The sequence below is a fragment of the Triticum aestivum genome, chromosome 2B, assembly GCF_018294505.1.
Source record: "Triticum aestivum cultivar Chinese Spring chromosome 2B, IWGSC CS RefSeq v2.1, whole genome shotgun sequence".
Lineage (NCBI taxonomy): Eukaryota > Viridiplantae > Streptophyta > Magnoliopsida > Poales > Poaceae > Triticum > Triticum aestivum.
Window position 1 is genome coordinate 408008226 of NC_057798.1, and position 24066 is coordinate 408032291.

Genomic DNA, 24066 nt, shown 5'->3' on the forward strand with positions numbered 1-24066 from the left:
AGTATGACCCGTGAAAACTTCTGAGTTCACACATAGTAAGGAAGGCCTAGGTTCAACCCATCAGGGCATCTTACGAACATATACCACAAACTTCGGGGTAAATAATACAAGCTCGAAAGTAGAGCATGGTTGGCAAAAGGAGATGATACAATTTACAAAGGCATTATGTATCGGAGAAAGAACTCACAAGGTGATTAATTATGAAGGACACTGTCGGATAATAATCCAACAGTGGATATGGTGATCCACAATGGAGCTGATGTGAGTGTCGATACCCAATCAGAGGAAGAAAGAATGCAAATGCATCAATTTATAGAAGCAACTGACTAATTCAAAGCTCACATGTAAAGCAATTATGGTTTCCAAATCAAAGGATCAGAAGCAAACGCTCCGATTAAGAATGGATAAGTTGAATAGACTTAGGGGTACATTCGATGACAACTTGATTGATCGAGGACCAGCTCATGTTCACAATGATGTCTGAGCCGGAAGGATGAATTCTAGGATCTGATCGAGGAGTGCGAGCATTTGCAACATATTGAATCAATGGACTCAAAATGATAGTGACAAAGGATGTCAACGGAGATTACTAGAAATATGGAATTAACCATAATGCAGGAATTCAAGGAATTCAAGAGCAATAGGCTGCTGAGGATTTTCGGAAAACCGAATAGTATTCCAAAGAATTTTATGAACCACATGAACAACTGAGGATGAACAAATCCTCGATAAGTGGGAGGAATTATACTTAGGGGTATTCAGGTGGCAAAGAGACTGCAAGGCAGTAAGCACAAAGGATTCTCGGAATAGCGCGAAGCAGTTTCGGATATCTTGTACTAACAAGAGTAATCGAGAATGAAGGTATGGGTGGCAAGTATAAGTAGTTATCCATAGGGATGTCTCGGTGGTAGTGAATTTGCAAGGGCGGTGGGCACAAGTGTCTCGGTAAAACATCAAATAGCATCTTCGGAAAACTTCTGGTGCAGCAGGCGATCGTCCATAATAAGGGTCTCTCCGGGAGGAAGTAATTACGAGAACCTAGAGTCGGAGTTAGTAAAATCGTTTAACCCGAATAGAAGAGGTGTCAGAGTCCCAGAGTAGAGGTCGAGGAATAAAAGATCCTACTACCACCCAATGGCGACGTGTGCCGGTAAGACACACAACCATGTTAGTAAAAGTTTTTGCAACGTCTAGACTCGACTTCGGCCAAGGAGTTGGGAAGGGGGATTCCTACAGGCAGTCGGCTCTGATACCAACTTGTGACACCCCCGATTTAATCGTACACTAATCATACATGCAAACGTGTACGATCAAGATCAGGGACTCACGGGAAGATATCACAACACAACTCTAAAAATAAAATAAGTCATACAAGCATCATAATAGAAGCCAGGGGCCTCGAGGGCTCGAATACAAGTGCTCTATCATACACGAGTCAGCGGAAGCAACAATATCTGAGTACAGACATAAGTTAAACAAGTTGCCTTAAGAAGGCTAGCACAAACTGGGATACAGATCGAAAGAGGCGCAGGCCTCCTGCCTGGGATCCTCCTAACTACTCCTGGTCGTCGTCAGCGGCCTGCACGTAGTAGTAGGCACCTCCAGTGTAGTAGTCGTCGTCGATGATGGCGTCTGGCTCTAGGGCTCCAGCATCTGGTTGCGACAACCAGGTAGAAGGGAAAGGGGAAAAGAGGGAGAAAAGCAACCGTGAGTACTCATCCAAAGTACTCGCAAGCAAGGAGCTACACTACATATGCATGGGTATATGTGTAAAGGGCCATATCGGTGGACTGAACTGCAGAATGCCAAAATAAGAGGAGGATAGCTAATCATGTCGAAGACTACGCTTCTGGCAGCCTCCGTCTTGCAGCATGTAGAAGAGAGTAGACTGAAGTCCTCCAAGTAGCATCTCCAAGTAGCATCGCATAGCATAATCCTACCCGGCGATCCTCCCCTCATCGCCATGTGGAAAAGCGATCTCCGGGTTGTCTGTGGAGCTTGTCTGGGTGTGTTATATTAAGTATCCGGTTCTAGTTGTCATAAGGTCAAGGTACAACTCCAAGTTGTCCTGTTACCGAAGATCACGGCTATTCGAATAGATCAACTTCCCTGCACGGGTGCACCACATAACCCAACACGCTCGATCCCATTTGGCCGGACACACTTTCCTGGGTCATGCCCGGCCTCGGAAGATCAACACGTCGCAGCCCCACCTAGGCACAACAGAGAGGTCAACACGCCGGTCTAAACCTAAGCGCACAGGGGTCTGGGCCCATCACCCTTAGCACACCTGCATGTTGCGTACGCGGCTGGTGAGCAGACCTAGCAACCTCCATTACAAAGGAAGTTGCGTTAACGCAGTCCAACCCGGCACGCGCCGCTCAGTCGCTGACGTCACGAAGGCTTCGGCTGATACCACGACCCCGAGTGCCCATAAATGTTCCCGCGTAGTTGGTTAGTGCGTATAGGCCAGTAGCCAGACTCAGATCAAATACCAAGATCTCGTTAAGCGTGTTAAGTATCCGCGAACGCCGAACAGGGCTAGGCCCACCTGTCTCCTAGGTGGTCTCAACCTGCCCTGTCGCTCCGCCATAAAGTAACAGTCGGGGGCCATTGGGAACCCAGGCCCACCTCTACCGGGATGGAGCCATCTGTCCTTTCAGCCCCCTCATCAGAATCACTTGCGGGTACTCATCGAGCTAACCCGACTTTAGTCACCATCTGTATAGTATGTATGTATGTATAGTATTTACTCGTGATCACCTCCCGAGTGATCACGGCCCAATAGTATAGCAAGGTAGACTGACAAGAATGTAGGGCCAATGATGATAAACTAGCATCCTATACTAAGTATTTAGGATTGCAGGTAAGGTATCAACAGATGTAGCAACAATGTCAGGCTATGCATCAGAATAGGATTAACGGAAAGCAGTAACATGCTACACTACTCTAATGCAAGTAGTATAGAGGAGAATAGGCGATATCTGGTGATCAAAGGGGGGGGCTTGCCTGATTGCTCTGGCAAGAAGGAAGGGTCGTCAACACCGTAGTCGTACTCAGTGGCATCAGTAACGGTCTCGGAGTCTACCGGAGACGAAGAGGGGGAAGAAACAGTAAATACGGAGCAAACAAAGCAACACAAAACATAACGAGGTAATACGCGGTGCTAGGTGTGCCCTAACGCCGTAGGAGGTGATACCGGCGAAGGGGGGGAAACATCCGGGAAAGTATTCCCGGTGTTTCGTGTTTTCGGACAGATGAACTGGAGGGGGAAAGTTGCATGTTCACTATGCTAGGGATGTGTGGCGGGCGAACGGGCCACGTATTCGGATTCGTCTCATCGTTCTGAGCAACTTTCATGTACAAAGTTTTTCCATCCGAACTACGGTTTATTTTCTATTAATTTTAAAAGATTTAATCATTTTTAGAATTTATTCAATTATTATAATTCAACATTATCCAGAATAGTACATGCTGACGTCATCATGATGTCAGCATGATGTCAGCAGTCAACGGAGGTGTTGACTGGTCAAACTGACGTGTGGATCCAGTGGGACCCACCTGTCATACTCTGTTTAGGTTAATTAGGCTTTAGTTAAACTAATTACTATTTAATTAAACTAATAGTTAATCAGATTAATTAATTAGGATTAATTAACTTAATTAACTAACTAATAATTAATTAATTAATCTTATTAATTCATTTTTGTTTTAATAAAAACGTTCTGGGGCTGGTGGGCCCCACTGACAGTGACTTGGGGTGCACAGTCAACATGTTGACCTGAGTCAACGCGGTCAAATGAGCCCCTGGGTCCTACCGGGCAGTGACCCAGGGGGTGGCCTTGGGCCAGGCCAGGTCAGCATGGTCGGCTCTCGCCGCCAGCGACCGAATACACGGCGCCGACCCGCCGGAGTTCACCGGAAAACGTGCACAGTGCACGGATCCGTGCGCGCTTGGGTTCGTTCGAACGAGCGCGAAGAGGCGCATCTAGTGGTGTGAGCGGTTCGTCCCGATGTGGCCGGAGATGTCGCCGGCGTCGAGCTGAGCGGCGGCCCCGTGCGGGCGAAACTAACGGCGGCGGTGGTGCTAGGCAAGGGTGGCCAGGGGGTGCGTGGGGGGCAACGGAGGGGGGTGAGGTCGGGGCGCCGGCGTTTGCGACGAGCTGCGCCGTCAGCAGCAGGGGTGACCATGGTTGCGGGGGAAACGACGCCCGGTCGGGCGCAGCCCGGCGCACAGGCAGTGGCCGGAGCGGGCACGTGAGGCGCGGGGCGTGGTGGAGTGCGTGCAGCAAGGGGGAGGGCGGTTACGAGCTCCGGCGAGCTCGAGCGACAACGGGGGAGAGAGGAGGAGAGGCCGGGCCTCACCGGGGGAAGTAGGGATCATGGCAATGGGCGCGGGGGAGTTCGGGGAGGTTGATGGGGACACGTGCGTAGAAGGGGAAGTCTGGCGGCGTCCGGGACGCTTCGGGCGACGGAGTCGGGGTTGAGGCGGCGATGGCGGGGCGATGCCGGGAGGAAGCAGAGGCCGGCCGGGGAGGAGGGGTGGATGGGGTGGCGTCGGGTGGCGGCGGGGCGGTCCGGCGTGTGGCGGGACAGCACCGGGCGCGGGGCGGCATCGAGCAGCGTCGGCCTCCTATGGATCCCGATCCAGATCGGGAGAGAGGAGGGGGGCCGTCGTGGGGAGAGTGGGGTGTGGGTGCGGGGAGTGGGTTAGGGTTTGCGGGGTGAGGGGATAAGGAGAGGGAGTGGCCGGCTGGGCCTTTGCCCAGTTGGGCCGGTGGCCGAATGGGCCGGCCAGTTGGGTCGGCTGGCCGGGGGGGTTCTTTTCCTTTCTTTCTTTCTTTCTTTTCTTTATTTTTCTTTTCTGTTTTATTTGATTTTAAAGTATTTAGGCATTTTCTAAAAATGTGTTTACTTCACCATAATTACCTATGCAATATTTGGCACCCCCCGAACATTTTTGTTTTGACTTTTGAAAGCTTTGGGTGTTTGTCGCTAATTCATTTTTGAATTTGCAATGCTTTTGAACTACCACTTAGTTAGCAACAGTAACATAGATGACATGGCATCATCAGAAGAGTTTTACTGTAGTCTAATTATCCAGGCGTCACAGCTTGCTCTTCACCCATGGCCTGGCGCTTGTGTTCGGAGACTCGTCGTAGTGTCTGTTTTACGGGTTTAAATCCTTTGATTATGTTGAGACTGTGTTCGGCCAGTCTTCATGGGATGCCAGGAAAAAATATACCAATTCTCGCGCACGAATGCGCGTAGGGCGGCATCCACTACCGGATCCAGATGTGCTCTGATAGACGCTATTTTATTAGGGTCCGTCGGGTGCACTTGGAATTTTACCATTTCTTCGGCTGGCATGAAAGAGGTGGACTTGGATCTCTTATCAAGGATCACGTTGTCCCTATCCATCGTAGCTCGTAAGGTGGTTAATTCTTCTGCCGCTAGGGCTTCAGATAGTGCCTCGAGGGCCAAGGATGCGGTTTTGTTTTCGACACGAAGGGCTTTGTCTGGGTCACTCGAGATTGTGATGATTCCATTAGGGCCGGGCATTTTTAGCTTCAAGTACCCATAATGGGGTATTGCTTGAAAGCGTGAGAAAGCGTCCCGGCCGAGGATAGCGTGATACCCACTGTTGAATGAGAACACATGAAAAAGCAACTCTTCAGATATATAGTTTCCAGGCGTGCCGAACACCACATCCAGTTTGATTTTTGCTGAGCATTGTGCCTCTCGACTAGGTATGATACCTCAAAAGGTGGTGTTGCTTTGCTCGATGCATGACCTATCCATCTGCATCTTGTCGAATGTGTCCTCGTAGATGAGGTTAAGTCCACTACAGCCGTCCATGAGCACTTTAGTAAGCCGAAAACCATCAACGATGGGGTTTAGTACTAAGGCGGCAGGTGCTCGGACTGACCGAGCCTTGGGTTCGTCTTTGGCCGTAAAGGTTATCGGCATGTCGTTCCATGGGCTCAGTGCGGTAACTTGATGACTTCGACGAGGTAGCGGAGCGCCCATTTGTGCCGGTTGTTAGAAGAGAAAGTCTCGAAGACTTCGAGGACGTTAAAGTTGTCCTTCTCCGGTAGGTATCCTTCTGGAGATGTGGTGAGGATGGCCTCTCCCTTTTTGCTACTTGTCGGAGTACCTAACATGCCCGGAGGCTATGGGTTGGGACCGTGTGCGGAGTGGTATGGATCGGGCAGGGTTTGTCCAATAGTTCGTCAAGAACTGGCCTGTGTCCCACGAAGGGCTTGTTCTTCCTGCCCATAGCCCGATGGTCAGGTGACCCAACGGGGTGTACTCTTTTAGCCCGGTACACACACTGCATCGTGGTGGCGGGCTCCAGTTGGGTTTTCTGGGCCCTCCATATGCTTTCCATTGCACAATACTTTTGTACTACATGTGATAATTCCGTGAAACTCTGTATGTGGCGACGGTCGAGGGCATTCAATATCCCTTCGTCTGTGCAATTACGATGGAAAACCGAAACTATGTCATCGTCCGAGCAGTCCTTGATCCTACTTTTAACAAGCAGGAATCTGGCCCAAAAGTGGTGGACCATTTCCTAGGGCTATTGCCGCACATACATCAGGTCGTATATATCTGGAGGACCTGAGTTGCTTGGAGAATATAGATTGTGGTGGGTGGGTGGATTAAATTTTGGATCCTATCCCACGCCTGTGCTTGGAGCCGGTATGGCTTCCGAAGTAACTAGTTCGAGTACGGTTAAGCGCAAAGGCTTCGGCAATCCTACACCTGAACCAGAGTCCGGTGGGAGTAAAGTCCCATCCGAAGGGGAAGTATCTAGCTCAGGGGATTCGGGGACCCAAACATGCTTGGTCCTCAATATGGGGAGGGAAGTATCTGTGGCCGGTTCCTCGACGATCGCCACGAAGTGGGTGATCGGTGGGTGATTAATTTCCCTCTGGCCGGGCTTGAGCCTGATCCGATCATAGTCCGTTGAGACCCCCAGGGCGGCGATGCGGTCTAGTAGTTCGTTTAAGGACTAAACTTCTGCCGGATCCAGTTTTTCAAAGTACTTAGGGCCAATGCGAGGACGGTGTCTGGCGGTCATGGGAGGAGTTGCAGGCTCGACGGCCGTGCGGGCCCTCATGGCGAATCCGCCAAAGCGAAGGGTCTGCCCTGAAGCCAGGCGCTCTCTAGAAGTGATATCTTTGTTGATGACTAGGCGAGCCATAGATTGCTTTTTGCAGACAGCACAGTGGAGCTCTCAATGAAAGCACCAATGTCGGTGTCAAAACCGGCAGATCTCTGGTAGGGGGGACAAGCTGTGCATCTAAGGATCAGTGGTAACAGGAAGTTAGGGGACACAGTGTTTACCCAGGTTCGGGCCCTCTTAAGGGAGGTAAAACCCTACACCTGCTTGATTATATTCGAAGAGTATGAAGATTACAAGAGTTGATCTACCTCGAGATCATAATGGCTAGCCCTAGATGTCTAGCCTATGAGGGTTTCAATGATGATGTAAAAAGGTAGCCCCTATGGACTAACCCCTCCAGTTTATATACACACCAGAGGGGCCTAGGGTTTTTACAAGGTCGGTTCATCAGGGAAGGAAACCTCCGAGCTCTATTCTTGCCGCCCACGTATTGAGAAGTCCCATCTGGATATGGTAGATAATCTTCAGCTTGGTCCTGTACGGCCCATGCAACCCGACCCATACTCCTAGGCCGGACACCTGAGGACCCCCGAATCCAGGACTCCCTCACTCGCTACTCCACATACCTCGCCTAGCACATCGGAGGCAGTTGCCGCACTAAGCCAGCGCGTGGTTCAGTAGTTGGTTGCTCTAATATAGCTCGAGGAAGAGTGCTGACTTGCTCCACGTCGGCTTGTCGGTGAGCACGGCGGCACAGGCATTGTCGCTGCCCTCGACACCGCCGCGTCGTACAATGCCTTCAGTGCCTGCGACCGCGCCATCCACCGTCGACGCGCGTGTAGCGGCGCCATGCAGGCAGAGAAGGAAGCCGCCGCGGATAATGATTTTAGTGGAACCTGATGTCACCTGACCTCACGGTGCTCCAGGTATTTCTACATTCGTAACTAGGTACTCTCTCCGTTTCTTTTTAGTTTGCATATAAGATTTGGTCAAAGTCAAACTTTGTTAAGTTTGACTAGCTTTGTAGGAAAATATATCAACATTCACACTATGGAATCAATACTATTAGATGTAGGATGAAATTAATTTTCATAAGATATAACTTTAGTATTGTAGATGTCGATATTTTTTTCTACAAAGTTAGTCAAACTTTACAAAGCTTGAATTTGACCAAATTTTATGCAGACTAAAAAGAAATGGAGGGAGTTGAATGACTAACGCAAGATGAAATAAGCTTATTCGTACACTGACTTATGTTTGCAGTGTGGAACGAGCCTGTCATGTGTGGAGGAGCAAACAAGCACTACAGTCGTGCCGTCAACGCAAGATAAAAGGGCCCGAGTCATTGATGGCCTAGCCGACGAGTAGGGGTCGTGCAAACGGCGGTGCATTATTTTGGTGGAACTGCACAAAAAAGATATTGGGGTTAGTCGGACAAATTTTCTACAGCCACACGGAAGGAATTGCACTCATAGATTGGATAGAATTTCCTCTGTGCCATCATAGGAGATCCCAAGGTGAAAATCAACTAACCACCTATAAAGTTATGCATAGTCTTCCTCACACAGGTTAGTACCCCCTTTGTCCAGATGATCGTGTTTTGTCATGCTGAGCTATTGATATGTGCTACTGTTTTGCGACACTGTTTAAGTACAATGCTTTCCTATCTTTTCACGTTCAAGACAATGAAGATGATTTCAGTGGAACTGCACAAAATGGCTTGATGTTGAGTGATCTCTATTGCCTCCTCTATTTGCTACAATGTGTCAGCATAAATTGCAAGATGAGCCAACATGCTTAAAGTGCACATAACATTGAGCAGAAAGAAGCATGCCCAGGAAATTAATGCGTGCGTAGGGAGGCCCTTTGCTTAGAGAACCATCAATTATTTTTTTCTTTATTTCTACACCTTCTCACAGCTTTGTCTTGGTTATAGTCTTGTGAATCATTTAGATGCGTAAACATGCTAAACTTAAGTGCTTGTGAATGTTAGCTAGTATGCATATCGTATCTTGTGAAGCTTAGTTTGAATGTTAGGGTGCCAACCTTTACAATCTATGTATATTGTGGGCATGCTATTTACCCCCTCAGTTTTGCCGTGCTACGACCAGTGTGAGTGTCTTCATGCAGTACACCATCTTCTAATTTGGTGGATGCCAAGCTGGCCCGAAAAGGAGCAATAACATTTTTAAGTTGAAAAATGTTACAAATGAGGAGCCATAATTAAGATAGAGTCATCTCTTTTTTTCTTTTGAATGGGAAATAACCTAGAGAGTGTCTCTAGTGGGATGCCTCTACTGTTAAGGGCCTCCAATACGAAACACGGGCAGCCGACTAGGCCGATACAAAAGCCTATCTATCTTAAAGCCCTTTTTTGCGAGGAAAAGCCCATATTTCTTAAAGATGGGGCGATCCCATAAAAACCCTCCTTCCTCCTCGCCTCGACTTATACTGCAGCTCGCTGGACTCTCCTGCTTCTGTCGCCCCCCAATTCCCCCTGCACCCTATCTTCCTCACTCGTACAGAAAACCCCCGCTCACCTTCTTCCTCACTCGTACAGGAAACGCCTGCTCCTCTTCTTCCACTCCTACTGAAAACCCAGCCCTCCTTTTTCCCCACTCGCACTGCCACTAGGCTCGTCTCTCGCTACTCTGCTCAAACCCGTGAGCTCGGCACGATGCCTGCAAGGAAAATGGAGATGGCTGGCCCCAGCGCCAAGAAGATGAGGCTTCCGCCAACGGCGACGCGGTTGTAGATCCCGCACCCGGCAGTGCGGGGAGAAGCGGCGAGCCCCCCTCCCCACCCGGATCTGAGGAACCCGTAGAATCTCCGGTTGACCACATCAGCGATCTCCCGGATGACATCCTTGGGGAGATCATCTCGCTTCTCCCCACCAACGATTCCTGCCGCACACAAGTCCTCTCAACTCGGTGGTGCCCTCTATGGTGCACCGCACCCCTCAATCTTGACTGTCGTCAAATATCTATGATTCCTAAATTTGATCTCGTTAGAGCCATCGTTTCCTCTCACCAGCAGGGCCCCGTTCAATGCCACTGCATCCCGACACGCTACCTGCTGTCCATACCCTGCATGGTGGACGCTTGGCTGACATCCCCTGAATTCGAAAAACTCTAGCAGTTTGAGTTCTACTATTACCACAAAAGTTTCATACCACAAACCGAACACCAAGAATTTGTTCCCACACCTCCATTGTCCATCTCGTGGTTTTCCTCCTCTCTCCACACCGCGACCTTTTCCCGGTGCCATCTACCAGATGATCTAGTACAAATGCTTCGACTCCCACTGCTAAGAAAACTTTCGCTTGTGGTGGTTTATCTGTCGGAGGCCTCACTGCACAACATCATCCACTCCAGTTGCCCTACCCTGGAGCGCTTGCTGATTGTTTTGGGAATAGAAATCCCTATCAGTTGTCTCCAAATAAAGTCGCCTCACCTTAAAAGCATTGGAATTTGTTTTGAAGGACAACAACTCATCATCAAAGATGCCCATTCACTTCAAAGGTTGCTCCTTCATTATTGTTATAAACCTTCACACATAACTGTCGTCTCTGCACCCAAACTGGAGACCTTGGGTGTAATTCGTGATCCGTTTAATGATCACAACAAGTTGGTGTTTGGCTCCTCACTTTTTAGGTACCGTATATTATCATCTACACATTTGTAATCATAAGCTTCATTTTTCATTTGTGCGCATAAGTTTTGTATCATCTTGGAGTACACTTTGGGTACTAATATTATGTTATATGCTCAATGAAGAGTTCGTCCATGGATAGCCTATCAATGCTGCTAGATTCTGTTAAGATCTTATATATCAGAATGTTTAGTTATGATCTGAACATAATTATTGGTTTGCTGTGATGCTTTCAATGTATGGAGAATTTATATATAAAGGTGACGATTTCATGCACATTGAAAGCCCGTATATATTGTACTAGAATTAACCGTTCAACTATCTCTCTTTCGACATGCTCTTTTTTTAGACCTTAACTGTTTTCAATCTTCATGTCTACTTAGGCACTAACACATGGAGAAAAACATATAACCAATCGGTGGCGTAATAAGCACCAGGATTTTCTCAGTTCTCATTGCATTCGTTTGAGGACAATAATGATGGAAAGATATGCATCCAACGAGGCAAATAGAAGCTTTGTCACATTCTTCCTGTTGAATGCGAGGTTACTATTGTCCATGAGGCTCAAGTTTTGCAACAAGAGATTTCTCACAGACGGGCATGTTGAACAACAAAAGAAAAGAAGTTTCAGGTGGACACATGGGCTTCTAAACGTGCTCGACTTCTATTTACAACAACTTGTAGTCATCCTCCAATAGATTTTTTTGCACAAGATGTTGATTTTATGGATCAAACCGGTCCATTTGTTTCTAGCTGCGAAAAAAGTGGTTGGGTTAGATGTTATTGTCATGTTCAATTTGGGTTTTGTCTGGCAGCAGCAATGATGACTTCTTCCTGCCGTTGACTTCTGGCCAAGGCAGCCTTGGTGGTTGTTGGCTTGAATTCGATGCTATGTTTGGTGCATGTGGTGCTCTGTTTGGTGCAGGAGGTGCACGTGGTGCTCTGTTTGGTGCAGGAGGTGCACGTGGTGATCTGTTTGGTGCAGTAGGTGCACGAAGTGGTAATCCAGTGTTGTGGTGCCGACTCATGGGATTCGTTTGAACTTGTGTGGGTGGCACATCATCTTCCTCCTCCTCCTCATCATCAACAACAACATTGTTATCCGTTCGGACTTGTTATCTAAATGTACTAAACACATGTTTGGGCTATGGTTTTAGAACTGTTATTGGATCATCATCTTCTGGCTGAGTGCACTCCCCCATGAAGATTACATCGTCGCCATCTTCCACTCCCTCCTTTTCCTAGAAAAATCTTCTTATGCAAAGTGTTGTACTCTGCTTGTTGCAGTGTAGAATCCTGGGGGTATCTCAGGAGTTACCCATCCACTCTTCTCTAAATATTGGCTCATCGTGTAGTTTAGGGGCTTTGGGTTGTGAAATATACGCGACATTTTTTCCTATTGAGCGTCATTTCCTTCACAAAACATGGAAGCATTTTTTATTAAAAAATTCTGAAGTGCAAAGTAGGTGGAACTGCATTGTCGGAGGAAACGAGCTGAAGCATATGAACTGCATTATTTAGAAAAGCATACTGAAGCAGCTAAGCTACATTATTAAGAAGTGCGAACTGATGTAGGCGGGCTGCATCATTGCATAGGCCGAACTGAAGCAACTGCACTACATCATTGTTTAGGGTGAACTGAGAGAACTGCATTGCATTGAGCTGCCGCACTGCATTTTTACTCAGGGTGAACTGGGGCAAATGTACTGCATCGGCTTGCAAGCCAAACTGAAGGAGATGCACTACATCGACTGGAATAACTAAACTGATAATAGAGAGGAAGTGAACTGCTTACCTCATTTTGCAGTATGTTCTTGCGTTTGCAAGAAGTTCCCTTCGTTTTCGACTGCAGCTCTTTTGAATGTACCAGTGTAGTCCACTTGCCCTTCAAGAGTTCTTGCGCATTTTTAACGTTGTTCAAGGTGAGTGGAGATGGACGATTTCAATAGAACCTCATTGTAGCCTGCATCCAGGAAGTAGTGGCGGAGGAAGGAGCCTTGCGAGCAGTTCTTCTTCATCGAATTGGGGTCCTGTCGAGGTAGCACCAGTCTGGATCTGGCGAATGATGCAAACTAGTGGATGTACCCCCTCTAGTAGTAGTTGTTGTAGGTGAGTCACTGTCGTTCGCCGAGGCCGCTGTCACGGAAGAAGGCTGGGAGGAGGGGGCGACGACGCTTCGAGGCCGCTGCCGGGGAAGAAGGCTGGGAGGGGTTGGGCGACGACGCGCTAAGGCCGCTGCCGCAGAAGAAGGTCGTTAGGGGTGGGGCTGTTGTGCTCCCAGGCCGCTGCCACGGAGAGAGCGGAGAGGGCGACATCTCTCCCGGCCGCTCTCGTGGAAGAAGGCGGGGAAGGGAGGGACGGCGGAGCTGCCTGGCCTCTGCCGTGGTAGAAGGCAGATAGGGGAGGAGGGAGGCGGCGGTCGGGTGGGTTGTTAGCAAAATAAGGTTTTTCTTAGTAGAATAAGGTCTTAAGGGGTGTTAGTAGAATAGACCCACCTCTTTCTCTCTCTCTCTCTCTCTTTCTCTCTCTCTCTCTCTCTCTCTCTCTTTATACACACACACACACACACACACACACACACACACATATCTTAGTCTTAGTTTGCACGGGGTAGACAACCAGCTAAGGTTGAAGTGGATGGCTATTATAGCAGGTGGAGCAAGCCCGGGGGCTGAACTGACCATTGGAGGCGCACTCACAATGTCAACACGACACATGGCAAACAATCAGATTTCAAAGCAACGCTCTCACCAAGCCTGTCTTGATGCAGAAGACAACCGACTGTGCTTGAGGCAAATGTGCTGGAGAGTACTCAGAAGCCAAAAGCCTTCACTGTACCACTCAAAGTCCTCGCTCGAAGATTTTAGGTTTGGATTGATCACAGACTAGAAGAGTTCAATCTAACATCACTTTTGACTCCCACTGATAGTACGGTTTACCCTATTGACTCAAATAGATACAAACGAAACTAGTAAACAAAATTCTACGCTTCAACTTCTCTCTCCATGAGTAACTTCATTTGCTTCAATAGGCATCGATATTCTTCAATGCTATCATAATAATTTTAGGGGACATAACTCTTTGTTAAACAAAATCCTAAAGGACTACATTTGTGTATACTAACAAACGCATAAGTCCTTCAACTGTTTTGTCCATATAATCGTCCAAAACCCTCAGGGGGCACAAGATGCACTTACAATCTCCCCCTTTCGGAGCATTCAATGACACTACAGTTAAAGCTTCATAAGGTAAAATAATGAGTAACAGTAGCGAGGATTTTGGCTTCACGACATAGAAGGCATAGCCCCAAGTTAAAGGTTTATCCCCAAGCCATATATCCTCTCAAAAGTGCATAGTTTGACCATCTCCAATTATGAACTTACCCTATTAAAGATAGCAACCTTAGTCCTCATCAAACCCTTCCAAAAGGATGAGTCATTCGGTTGGGCCGTAGCTTGGGACAAGGTCTTAGAATGTCAATACTCGTTACACAATAATTATATACACACCCATCCTCCTCCTCCCCGGAGGAAAGCCAGTAAAGCCATTTACCAAGAAATATATTTATTCTTGATCTTAAGGTCCACATAGACCCCCTTGGTGATTAGCTCGACACAAGCTATCCCACCTCGCAAGATGATACCTGGCCTTATTCTCACCACTCTGCCAAAAGAACCAAGAGTGATAAAAATCCAGTCTTTTCCGCACCCTAATGGATACTTCAAAGAAATAAACATAGGCAAACTTCTAAGCACTGAATTCACGAGATCCAGCCTATCACCATATGACATCAATTTGCTTTTTTCCAACAGGAAGTTCCTTTTCAAGCATGCCCTCAATACATTTCCACTATTTATTGTTAAGTTACGGTGGTGAATTGGTACCCCGAGATAGCTAAACAGGGGTTGACCAATCTCAGTTGCTTATAGTTATTCTCTTCTTCTTTAGCGCATCCAAAGCAGAAAAAATCACTGTCATGGGAATTAATTTTAAGCCATGACAATTGCTCAAAAAGCCACAACACCGATTTCATATTTATCGCCTTGTCCATATCATGCTCCACGAAAATGATCATGCCATCAACATACTATAAAATGGAGACCCCCCCCCCCCCCCGCGTCCACTAGATGTGGGATCAATCCTCCTACCTGAACATTCTCCTTGGCTCTATAAATGAGGACCGCCAACATATCTGCGACAATGTTGAAAAGCATTGAAGACAGAGAATCTCCTCGCAATCCTGTCTGAGTCTTGAAATAGTGCCCTATATCATCATTGACCATAACTCTCACACTACCTCCGTGAACAAAAGTCATATGGAAAGCTCGAATTAACAACATTAAATAACCAAATTGTTCTATTAAATTGAAGAATCGTAATATAAACATCGATGGGGACGGTGGTAAATAAGCAAGAACACCGGTATAACACGGCATTACTAGGCACACTACGTGTGTCTGCGTCACACGTTTCATGGGATGCCACCTTTTGCGTTGTCATCACGATACAATGGGCATTGCGCCATATAACATGTGGCGCAGAGTCGGTTGCGCCGTAAGATTATGCTCCACATGCACACACGGTATCTTACACGGCAAGCAAATTTCTCTATCAAATATGAACATGATTTGTCGCTACCCTCAACCGAACAACACAATGGGATCACGAAACATGAACATAATTTATCGCCACCCTCAACCAAACAACGCAGCACGCCACGAGAGATCGGTAGGCCACCAGTAGAAATTTTCTGCTCCATTTTCTACTGCTCTCAATCTGATCAAATCAAGCTCATCAGACCGACAACAAAACTCAAAAGGGCACACCAAAGAGAGAGGAGGAAAATGAAACGAGAGGAAGTGAGAGTACACACAGGAGAGTGAGCGAGTGAGAGAGAGGCAGGAGGGGGCAGAGTCAAGAGGAACAACTACAACAACATCGAGACCGAGAGACGGAACGGAGAACGGCACCACCAACACAGACACAGCCCGACCAAACACAGCAGCCAGCAAGCCTCAAACCTCGCATCACCACCTCCATCCCCGTGGCAGCAGCAGCAGCAAGCCACCAGCCGCCGCCGCCGCCGCCGCCGCCGCAGCAGCAGCAGCACCAGCAGCAGCGTGCCTCTCTAACCTTGCTGCCGCCGCGAGAGGAGCTCGTCCCAGCGGCAGCACGTCTCAGCAGCGGCGCCGGGAGACCAGCTGGAGATCGGTTTCTGCAGCACCTGCCTCCTCTCCTCCTCCGCGCCAGGGGGAGCGCGCGCGTGCGCCAGCCAAGGTGAGAGCTCGCTGTCCCCGGCCCAATCCCCCCAGTCTCGATCCGCGCCCACGCGCGCCGCGACCGGCAATGGCGGAGCGCGTCGCCTGCCGCCCAATGGCGCCCCCTGCCTCGCTGGAGAGGCTCCTGGTTGGTGATTCGGGCGTATGGAAGTTCGAATTCGGGGGCAAAAACCCTAGTTTCCGGTCGGAATTCTGGTGGTCCGTGTTGGATCAAAGGCCAAGCTGGGGATTTAGTTTGAGCTGCGCACTGTCGCGGCGGTGCACGTTTGGTCGCCCGGTGGACTTCCGGCGTGGCTTCTCTGCTTGCTGGATATTTCCTTGCTTTGTGCGTGGTGATGAGCTTGGAAGTTTAAATTTGGTGCGAAACCCTAGCTTTCTTTACCAATTGGATTGAGGTCGCGGATTGGATGAGAGGAGCTCGATTCCATCCGAGCTGCAGAAATAGCTTGAATCGTGTTTGGTCACTCAGTCGATGCCCTGTGATGTGGCTGCTGACTTGTTCGAGTTTGAATTGATTACTTAAGGTCTTCAGTGCAAATCCCCCATTTTACTCATTTCTAGGAATCAGGAGAAACTGTGTTGGAATCGAAGGAGCTTGTGATATCTCTGGTTTGAAGATATTCCTTTTCGGTTTTGTAGGCATAAGCTCAATGTTGCTCAGGCGATAGGTGATCCTGGTTTGAGTTCCAGGATTATTATTTGAATTTCTGGGTCGGAATTGAGTGTAAGGTTAACTCTACAAGCGCAGTGTGCAGAAATGCAGCGTGATTAGATCAGGGGAACTTGTGTTTGTGTAATTCTATTTTAGGTCTTGTTTGGAATAATTTATCCTTTTTCTTTTTCTTTTGCTGACCTGCATACCATTTCAGTATAACCAGTAACACAGTTCTGTTTCTCTCTATATGATTATTTAACAGTGTTGAGCTCATGATGCATAAAACAAATGTCTCTTGTCCTGTATTTCCATAAATTGTAGTTTTTTTGTTCAAAGTTCATCACTACATACTTTGTCTGTTTCAAGAAGTTTTCTTGGTGATGTTTTGCCTGAATCCAGAATGTAACAAGTTCATTTTGCTACTATATTAGATCACTTTTGTAAATTTTAAGTGCATTCACAGATTTATACCACAAGGAGTTTATTGATGGTGTGTGTGTGTGTGCGTACGCGCGCGAGTGGGTGGTGGGGTGGGGTGGGGAGGGGAAGGGGCTGCTAGTTAAAGTTCTACACTGATTCACTATTCTTGGATAATCCCATGGTCCATTGACATTTTTTTTCGTGCTCTTCTTGTTACTTTACACTCATACTTGTTATACTCCTAACTCAGATACTTGTTCTTTGCAGTAATTTTTGGTGAGTGGGCTGCATACGTAGATAGGCAGGACTGGAGGAAGAGTACAATATTCTCTGGATATCCAGTTGTAGATAAATACATTCTGGTTCAATTGTATTTACATGGAATCTCTTTCCTGAGAGATGCCAACATCTAAGCCACCATCGGTGCCACCGGCACCAAGCCTGCAACCATTACCATCATCTGCAGCACGACAGAACAGTCGTATTGACCTTCGTGAGATCAAGTCCAAGATTGTTAAGACGATTGGGCCAGAACGAGCAAAGAAGTACTTTCAACATCTGGAGAGATTCTTATCATCAAAATTGAGCAAGAATGAGTTTGATAAGCTGTGTCTTGTGGCACTTGGCCGGGAGAACCTCCCATTGCATAACCACCTCATCCGTTCCATTCTTTTCAATGCCTCTGCAGCGAGTGGCCCACCAGCAATTAATGCATCTAAAATGGCTGAGGATGTCACCAATTCAGAACATACAATGGTTCCACATGTCTGGAATGGTGACACTTTGAGCAAGCATGTCAAAGACAAACACTCATTGAGCAGAAGTGTGAACACATTAACGCAGCATTCATCACTGACTCATGGTGAGACTATCAATAGGGAGAATGGTGCTCCAAATTTGATTGGTTTGAAGAGATATACACAGCTTCGGCAAAGTGAGCATCTTGAGCCATTTACCAAGCGATCATGTATGGGGAAGGCACCATTGAATTTTCGTGGCTCTCTACATAGCAATGGACCTTCTGCTATAAATGCTAGAGATTCCTTGGGAGAAGAAATTACACAACATGCTCAAGTTCCGGTGCAAGCTCCAATTGGGATTCAGTTTGGCGGTGCTAATTTTTGCCAGGCTAAAAAACCTTCAGCCATTGCTTCTGTCAGTTCAGACAATAGCTCTATTTGTTGTTATGACCTTGGTGAACTATGTGATACTTTGTCACTTAGAAAGAAAATGGAAAAAACAGCACAAATGGAAGGCTTGGAAGGGGTCTCAGTAGAGTGTGCTGATTTGTTGAATAATGGAGTTGATGTTTTCTTGAAGCAATTGATTGGATCTTGTGTTGAGCTTGTTGGAGCAAGGTCTCAACATGGTAAACTAAGCCATGCGGCATTGAAGCAACAGTTGGGCCGTAAGGTAGTAAATGGTGTATCACTGCAAAATCATACCCATGTGCAGGGTGGCATTATACCTCCAGGGACTAAGTCAATCTCAATGCAAGACTTAAAGGCAGTGTCAGAGCTAAACCCTCGTCTGCTTGGGGTTAACGCATCAGGGCTACTTGAAAAGATCAATTCACATGACTAATTGGATGGAGCAAGTTGGGTTTTTCACATTGCAAGATTGTGCCAACTTGATGGTGTCTCTTGCTTCATGGCCTTTGTTTTCAGGTCATAACTTACTGAGGGTGGTGAAACCTGGAGAAGGCAGGCAGACTTTCTAGTTTGTACAGTATGCTGATAATGCTGTATCTAATATCCTGCGCAAATTTTGAAATAAGCAAAGTTCTGATTATCTTCTAGAAGGCTAGAGGCTGTATAATAGACCCATCCGTTGTCTGCATCCAAGCACCAGTAAAGAGGCATAAGTGCTTAACAGAACTATGGTGCAAGGCTCCAAATGAATTGATGAGCCATGACTCTGTAAGTGTTCTGCACCAGCATGTGCTTTTCACTTGTTACATTTTTAGCATGGATAGAACAGTATCTGATCATTTATTTGCAGCCAGTTTTGTTTCAGTATTGTTAGGAATAGAAACTATCTATCAAGAATATCCAGAAAACAGTTATAATGTTCTTGTCAGATAAAATTCCTTCTACATCAGAACTTATTTTTTTTCTACATCAGAACTGGAGGGAACCATGTTAAGGAACAAATTGGCAGATGTTTATGATGCACAGAAGTTATAAGATAAGACAGTGGGAACACCATTTTGTTAGCTACCCTTATGTCTTGGTTGTCAGCCCTGCTTTTGTTAGATCTTTATTCTTTTTCTGTTCGATTGAGTTTATTTAGTTTCGAGGGCTTAATACTGCAGTTATGCTGGTGTTGTTCTGCAATTGGTACTTGGTTGTTTTCCTTCGATGAAGTTGTAACCTGTGCTTAACTGGCCATTTGTCAAGAAGAGGAGGTATCCACTTTTAAAGTGGATAGGTGCATAAGATATCAATAAATAGTCATTAAAACACAATTAAAAAACTACCTAAAACTTTTTATGAGCTCTCTTTTAGCAACCAAATTAAATTGAAAACTAATCAAGGCATTGTAGTAGCGGGAAGGTAGAACTTACCAAATTGGTAATTAATTAATGTTAAAAGCTGGCATGTATGTATGCATATGCACTTTACTACACGTGTACCAAATACTTGTGTATGCATCAGGTGTTCCCTGTTGTTTAAAGATTTAAAGTCAAAATTGTGAATCTTAGAGCCTGTTCGGCAACACTCCACTCCACGAATTTGTCAACTCCACTCCTTACATCTCAGCTCCCAACTCTACTTGCATATTTTAGAATTTTGTAAAACGTTCGGCCCCCAACTCCAGCTCTTCTACGCGTGCGCATGAAGAAAGAGAATCGGGGCAGGTAGGGACTACCAGATATTTGTGGGATTGCGTTTACTATTTTTTCTCTCAAACCGGCAAGTGGCGGGTAACGTACGAGCCATCGAGACGGAGCGCGCGGAGCGGCACTTTCCCAACTCCAGCAGTTTGTACTACCGGCCGCTCCGCTCCGGATTATGAAATCCACGGAGTTGATGCGTTCGGTGCGGCTCCGCCGGCTCCAGTAGCGGAGTTGAGGAGCGGAGGGCTCCCGAACAGGCCCTTAATATATTATTTAGCTTCTTACTTCATTAATATTCAGCCAATAGATGATCTACAAAGTTACAGTATCTACACCATCTTCTGATGGAAGTTGCAGTCACTGCAAGGTTTCATTGATGCTTAGACCCTGTCTGGGAGTCACTATTCAGGCTAGGAATTTGGAATTGGTATTTGGTCTTGTCCAATGCAGCTGTTTGCATGGTCGTGGAATTGCGAACCGGAAAGCATCCCAAATACTGCTTGGTATTTGCAACACTTGCGCACCCGACCCCGCGTTTCCGAGGTCGTAAGCACCGTATTCACTGAAATCACCCGTCCTTGCTTTCCCCTCGACCTTTCTGTCTCGTTGTTTTCGCTACCAGGACCTCCGCCTCGCTTGTCCTCCCCGCTGCCTTGCTCTCAGGACACCATCCGCCACTGCTGGAGTTCCCCGTCGACAGTCGCCGCTGGTTCCCCGCCCCCTGCTTCCACCCGTTTCTTGCCGACTGCCGTTGCTGGTTTCCTACCCCGGTCTCCACCGCTTTCCCCATATCTTCTTCCCCTCGAACGGTGCGACCTCTATGGCGGGATCGATCTGTGCGTGGCAATTCCCAGCGTGGGAGCCAGTGGCTGGTGTCGGAGCAGGGCACTACATGCCTCGACGTATAGGAGCTTGTGTGGCAGCTCAAACTGCACCTGGACAGCACGTACTGAACCTCTGTTGCCACCTTGTGGTGTGTTTCCCCGTCGGTGCCGCTCTTCAGCACGCCCAGCCCTCTATGCTCTAACACTTCGGCCATCTTCTCCTCCTTCTACATTGGCAACCACCTGTGGTTGTGGTTTCTTCTCTCAAATTCTAGGATTCCAAAAAAAGGCAACTAAACAACATGCGGACATTAATCTGGCTTCAGTTCATTTTTTACAATTTCATGTGCCATCCAAACACTAGCATTGAAATCCCAAACCAACACCAATTCAGTCAGTATTGGAATTTGAGACCCAATTCAATTCATCCTGCCCAATATCACATCAAGACGGACCCTTAAGTTTCTTACTGCTGCCTGATGAAGTTCTAAATATGTTATGGACATTTTTTGTTTATCTGTTCAACCATTTCTATGGTTTGTTCCTGTTCTCATGGGATGCGTGTTAATAAATGGAAACATTTATTCTCCAAATCTTGTTGTCCATGCATGAAAACCCTTGCCCTCCAGTATCGTTATGATATGCATTTATTTTGGTATAAAATTGTTCTTCTCATAATTGGTTGGACTCTAATAAAAGACAACAAAAGGAAAGATTCATTCTCATGTCTTTCATCTTTATGGAAGTTTAAGTATCTCTCGTTTCAGCCTTAAATCATATTTTTGGCACTCTTTGGTAGGACTGGAATATCACCAAAGAACTAGCCATAGACAGAGGTACGTGGAAGTTAGCTATCCACGTGCCAGAACCATGACTAGGTTTCGAGATCTTATGGGTTTCAACTCTAGCCTACCCCAACTTGTTTGGGACTGAAAAACTTTGTTGTTGTTGGTAGGTAGGTAGGTAATTGGTCTTATAATATGTTAAGTTAAACGGGTGCTTTGATGTGTTAAACATGTCATGGGTGTATTTGCAAGGATCCTTAGTCCCGATCAAGGTGTTTCTTACCCAGGTTGTGCAACGGCCTCTATGCGGCCTCACGACGGGAGCGGGAGAAGAGATTGATGAGGGACTTTGATATTTTCTGGGGAAGGGGAGTCTTGGCGCAGCGGTAAAGCTGTTGCCTTGTGACCATGAGGTCACGGGTTCAAGTCCTGGAAACAGCCTCTTGCAGAAATGTAGGGAAAGGCTGCGTACTATAGACCCAAAGTGGTTGGACCCTTCCCTGGACCCTGCGCAAGCGGGAGCTACGTGCACGTGGATGCCCTTTGACCGTTATAACAATGCTTCCTCTTATACAGAGGTGCTAGAGCGAAAAATGCGCAAAGTGCTTAAAAGGAAGTATGAACAATAACACCTAGACAAATTGAATTGTCTTTTATGAAACTAATTACCATAAGATCTAAATTTCTGCGTCTGCCATATGTTCTGTGCTGCTGTCATATTTTGTTTTAGGCACTTTGCACCTTACATAGGTAATTGGGCAGCTTATTCTGTAATCTCGGTTTAAAAGGAAAACCCGGCGAAAGCCGAGATATACAACACACCCTCATGGCCATCATAGAACATGGAAGCCTATTGCAGGGCACCCTCGGTCGACCTGACCACTAACAAGGTCTCGACACAAACAACTACACAACTCAACTGTCGGCACCAACCAACATTGTCATTGGCATCACCCATCACTCCCAATCTGATGACTTCAAGTTCACCTCGGATAAGCACCAACTTACTGAACATAACAGGTCACACCAGAGCAACAATGGCCCCAGCAAATAGTCGACCGACGCGTTGAGGACAAAGTGAGTTCTTATTTTGTCCATGAGCTCACAAGAAAAAGTTGCAAGTGCACTGACCTAGTCCAGCACATCAACCAGAGAGTGCCGCCCTTGAAACCACCCTTCGGGAGTCATTGTCACTGCCATGCCTCTCGGCACGCAGCTCTGGCTTGTGGTGGATAATAAGAAGAGACACCCAATTCGCACACTGGACCGTTGACATCGAGAGGACAAGTCGTGAACCAACTCCGTTCCCAACCATCGCCATTGCCACACGAATCGCAATGCAGCCAAGTAGCAAGCCACCATCCACTGGCCCCTCCATCCCGTGTCAACTCCAAAGATGAAGCCTCCAAGGAGGGGAACGATGTAGTGTGTCACCGTCATCCGATTGCTGTGAGCAAACAGCTTGAGTAAATCATCATGATAACGCCTTCATGAAGATAGTCGCTGTTGCCAACTCCAGCCATGGGCCGGAGGCAAAGGTTTCGCTCGGCATTGGCCCGGAACTAGTGAGCACCAAATCCTTCACCAGCTGCAGCCACCCCCACACATTACAAGATGCCAGCCTGCATGAGGCCTGCTCGGATCCAATGCCATAGAACCTGTTAGAGTTATAATATAAGTCATGTACCCCTTTATATTTATCTCGTTGTATGAGGGGTTTCCTGCATATGTTCCACACCTGTACATGTATATATATATCGGCCTATGGCCTCATGGGAATACAAGTTGCATATTCCTAACATGGTATTAGAGCTAGGTCAATTTTTTGCACGCTGCAACTCGTGCTTTTTGATCCGTCTGTTCGATCGAAGCAATCCGCTCGATCTCCTCTTCGTCTCTCGATCGAAGCAGGGGGCTCGTCCGCAGGAGCCCCCGATCTCCTCTTCAGCCAGCCGCTAGCAGGGCTTCTGCTGCCGGCCCCGTCCCGATCGGGTGTCTTCCAGCCGCTCGGCTGCCGGCCCGTCCCGCTCCCGTCCAGCCGGCGCTCAGGAGCCCCCGATCTCCTACCCAGCCGCCCGTCCCGCTCCCGTCCAGCCGGCGCTCAGAGAGCTCGGCTGCTGGCCTGTCCCGCTCGGGCGCCACCCAGCCGCCCTTCCCGCAGGCGCCCAGGGCGTCAGATCGGCCCAGGGGGCTCGTCCTGCAGGCGCCCTTGATCTCCTCTCCCGCCGGCTCTCGCTGCTCCCGTAGCAGCGCCTGATTCCGATCCGGTCGTTCTCATCGGATCTAAAAAAAAAATGTCTGCTGCATCGGGTTATGTTGCTGTTCCTCGCTGTCCGGTGATCTTTGATGGTACTAACTACACCGAGTTCACTGGCTTCATGCGCATTCACATGCGTGGCATCCGTCTTTGGGGTGTTCTTTCTGGCGAGGTCTGCTGTCCGCCACGTCCAGTTCCTCCGGTGGCCCCTACCCCGCCAACTC

General features: G+C 47.6%; 1 protein-coding gene across 1 annotated transcript; it reads left to right on the plus strand.

Annotated features, from left to right (window-relative positions):
• Positions 1-15626: 15626 nt before the first annotated feature.
• On the plus strand, positions 15627-19356 carry LOC123045185 (uncharacterized). Its single transcript, XM_044468137.1, has 2 exons — positions 15627-16060; positions 17405-19356. The coding sequence occupies exon 2, from the start codon at positions 17537-17539 to the stop codon at positions 18719-18721; it is 1185 nt and encodes a 394-aa protein (XP_044324072.1). The 5' UTR covers positions 15627-16060; positions 17405-17536; the 3' UTR covers positions 18722-19356.
• Positions 19357-24066: the final 4710 nt, after the last annotated feature.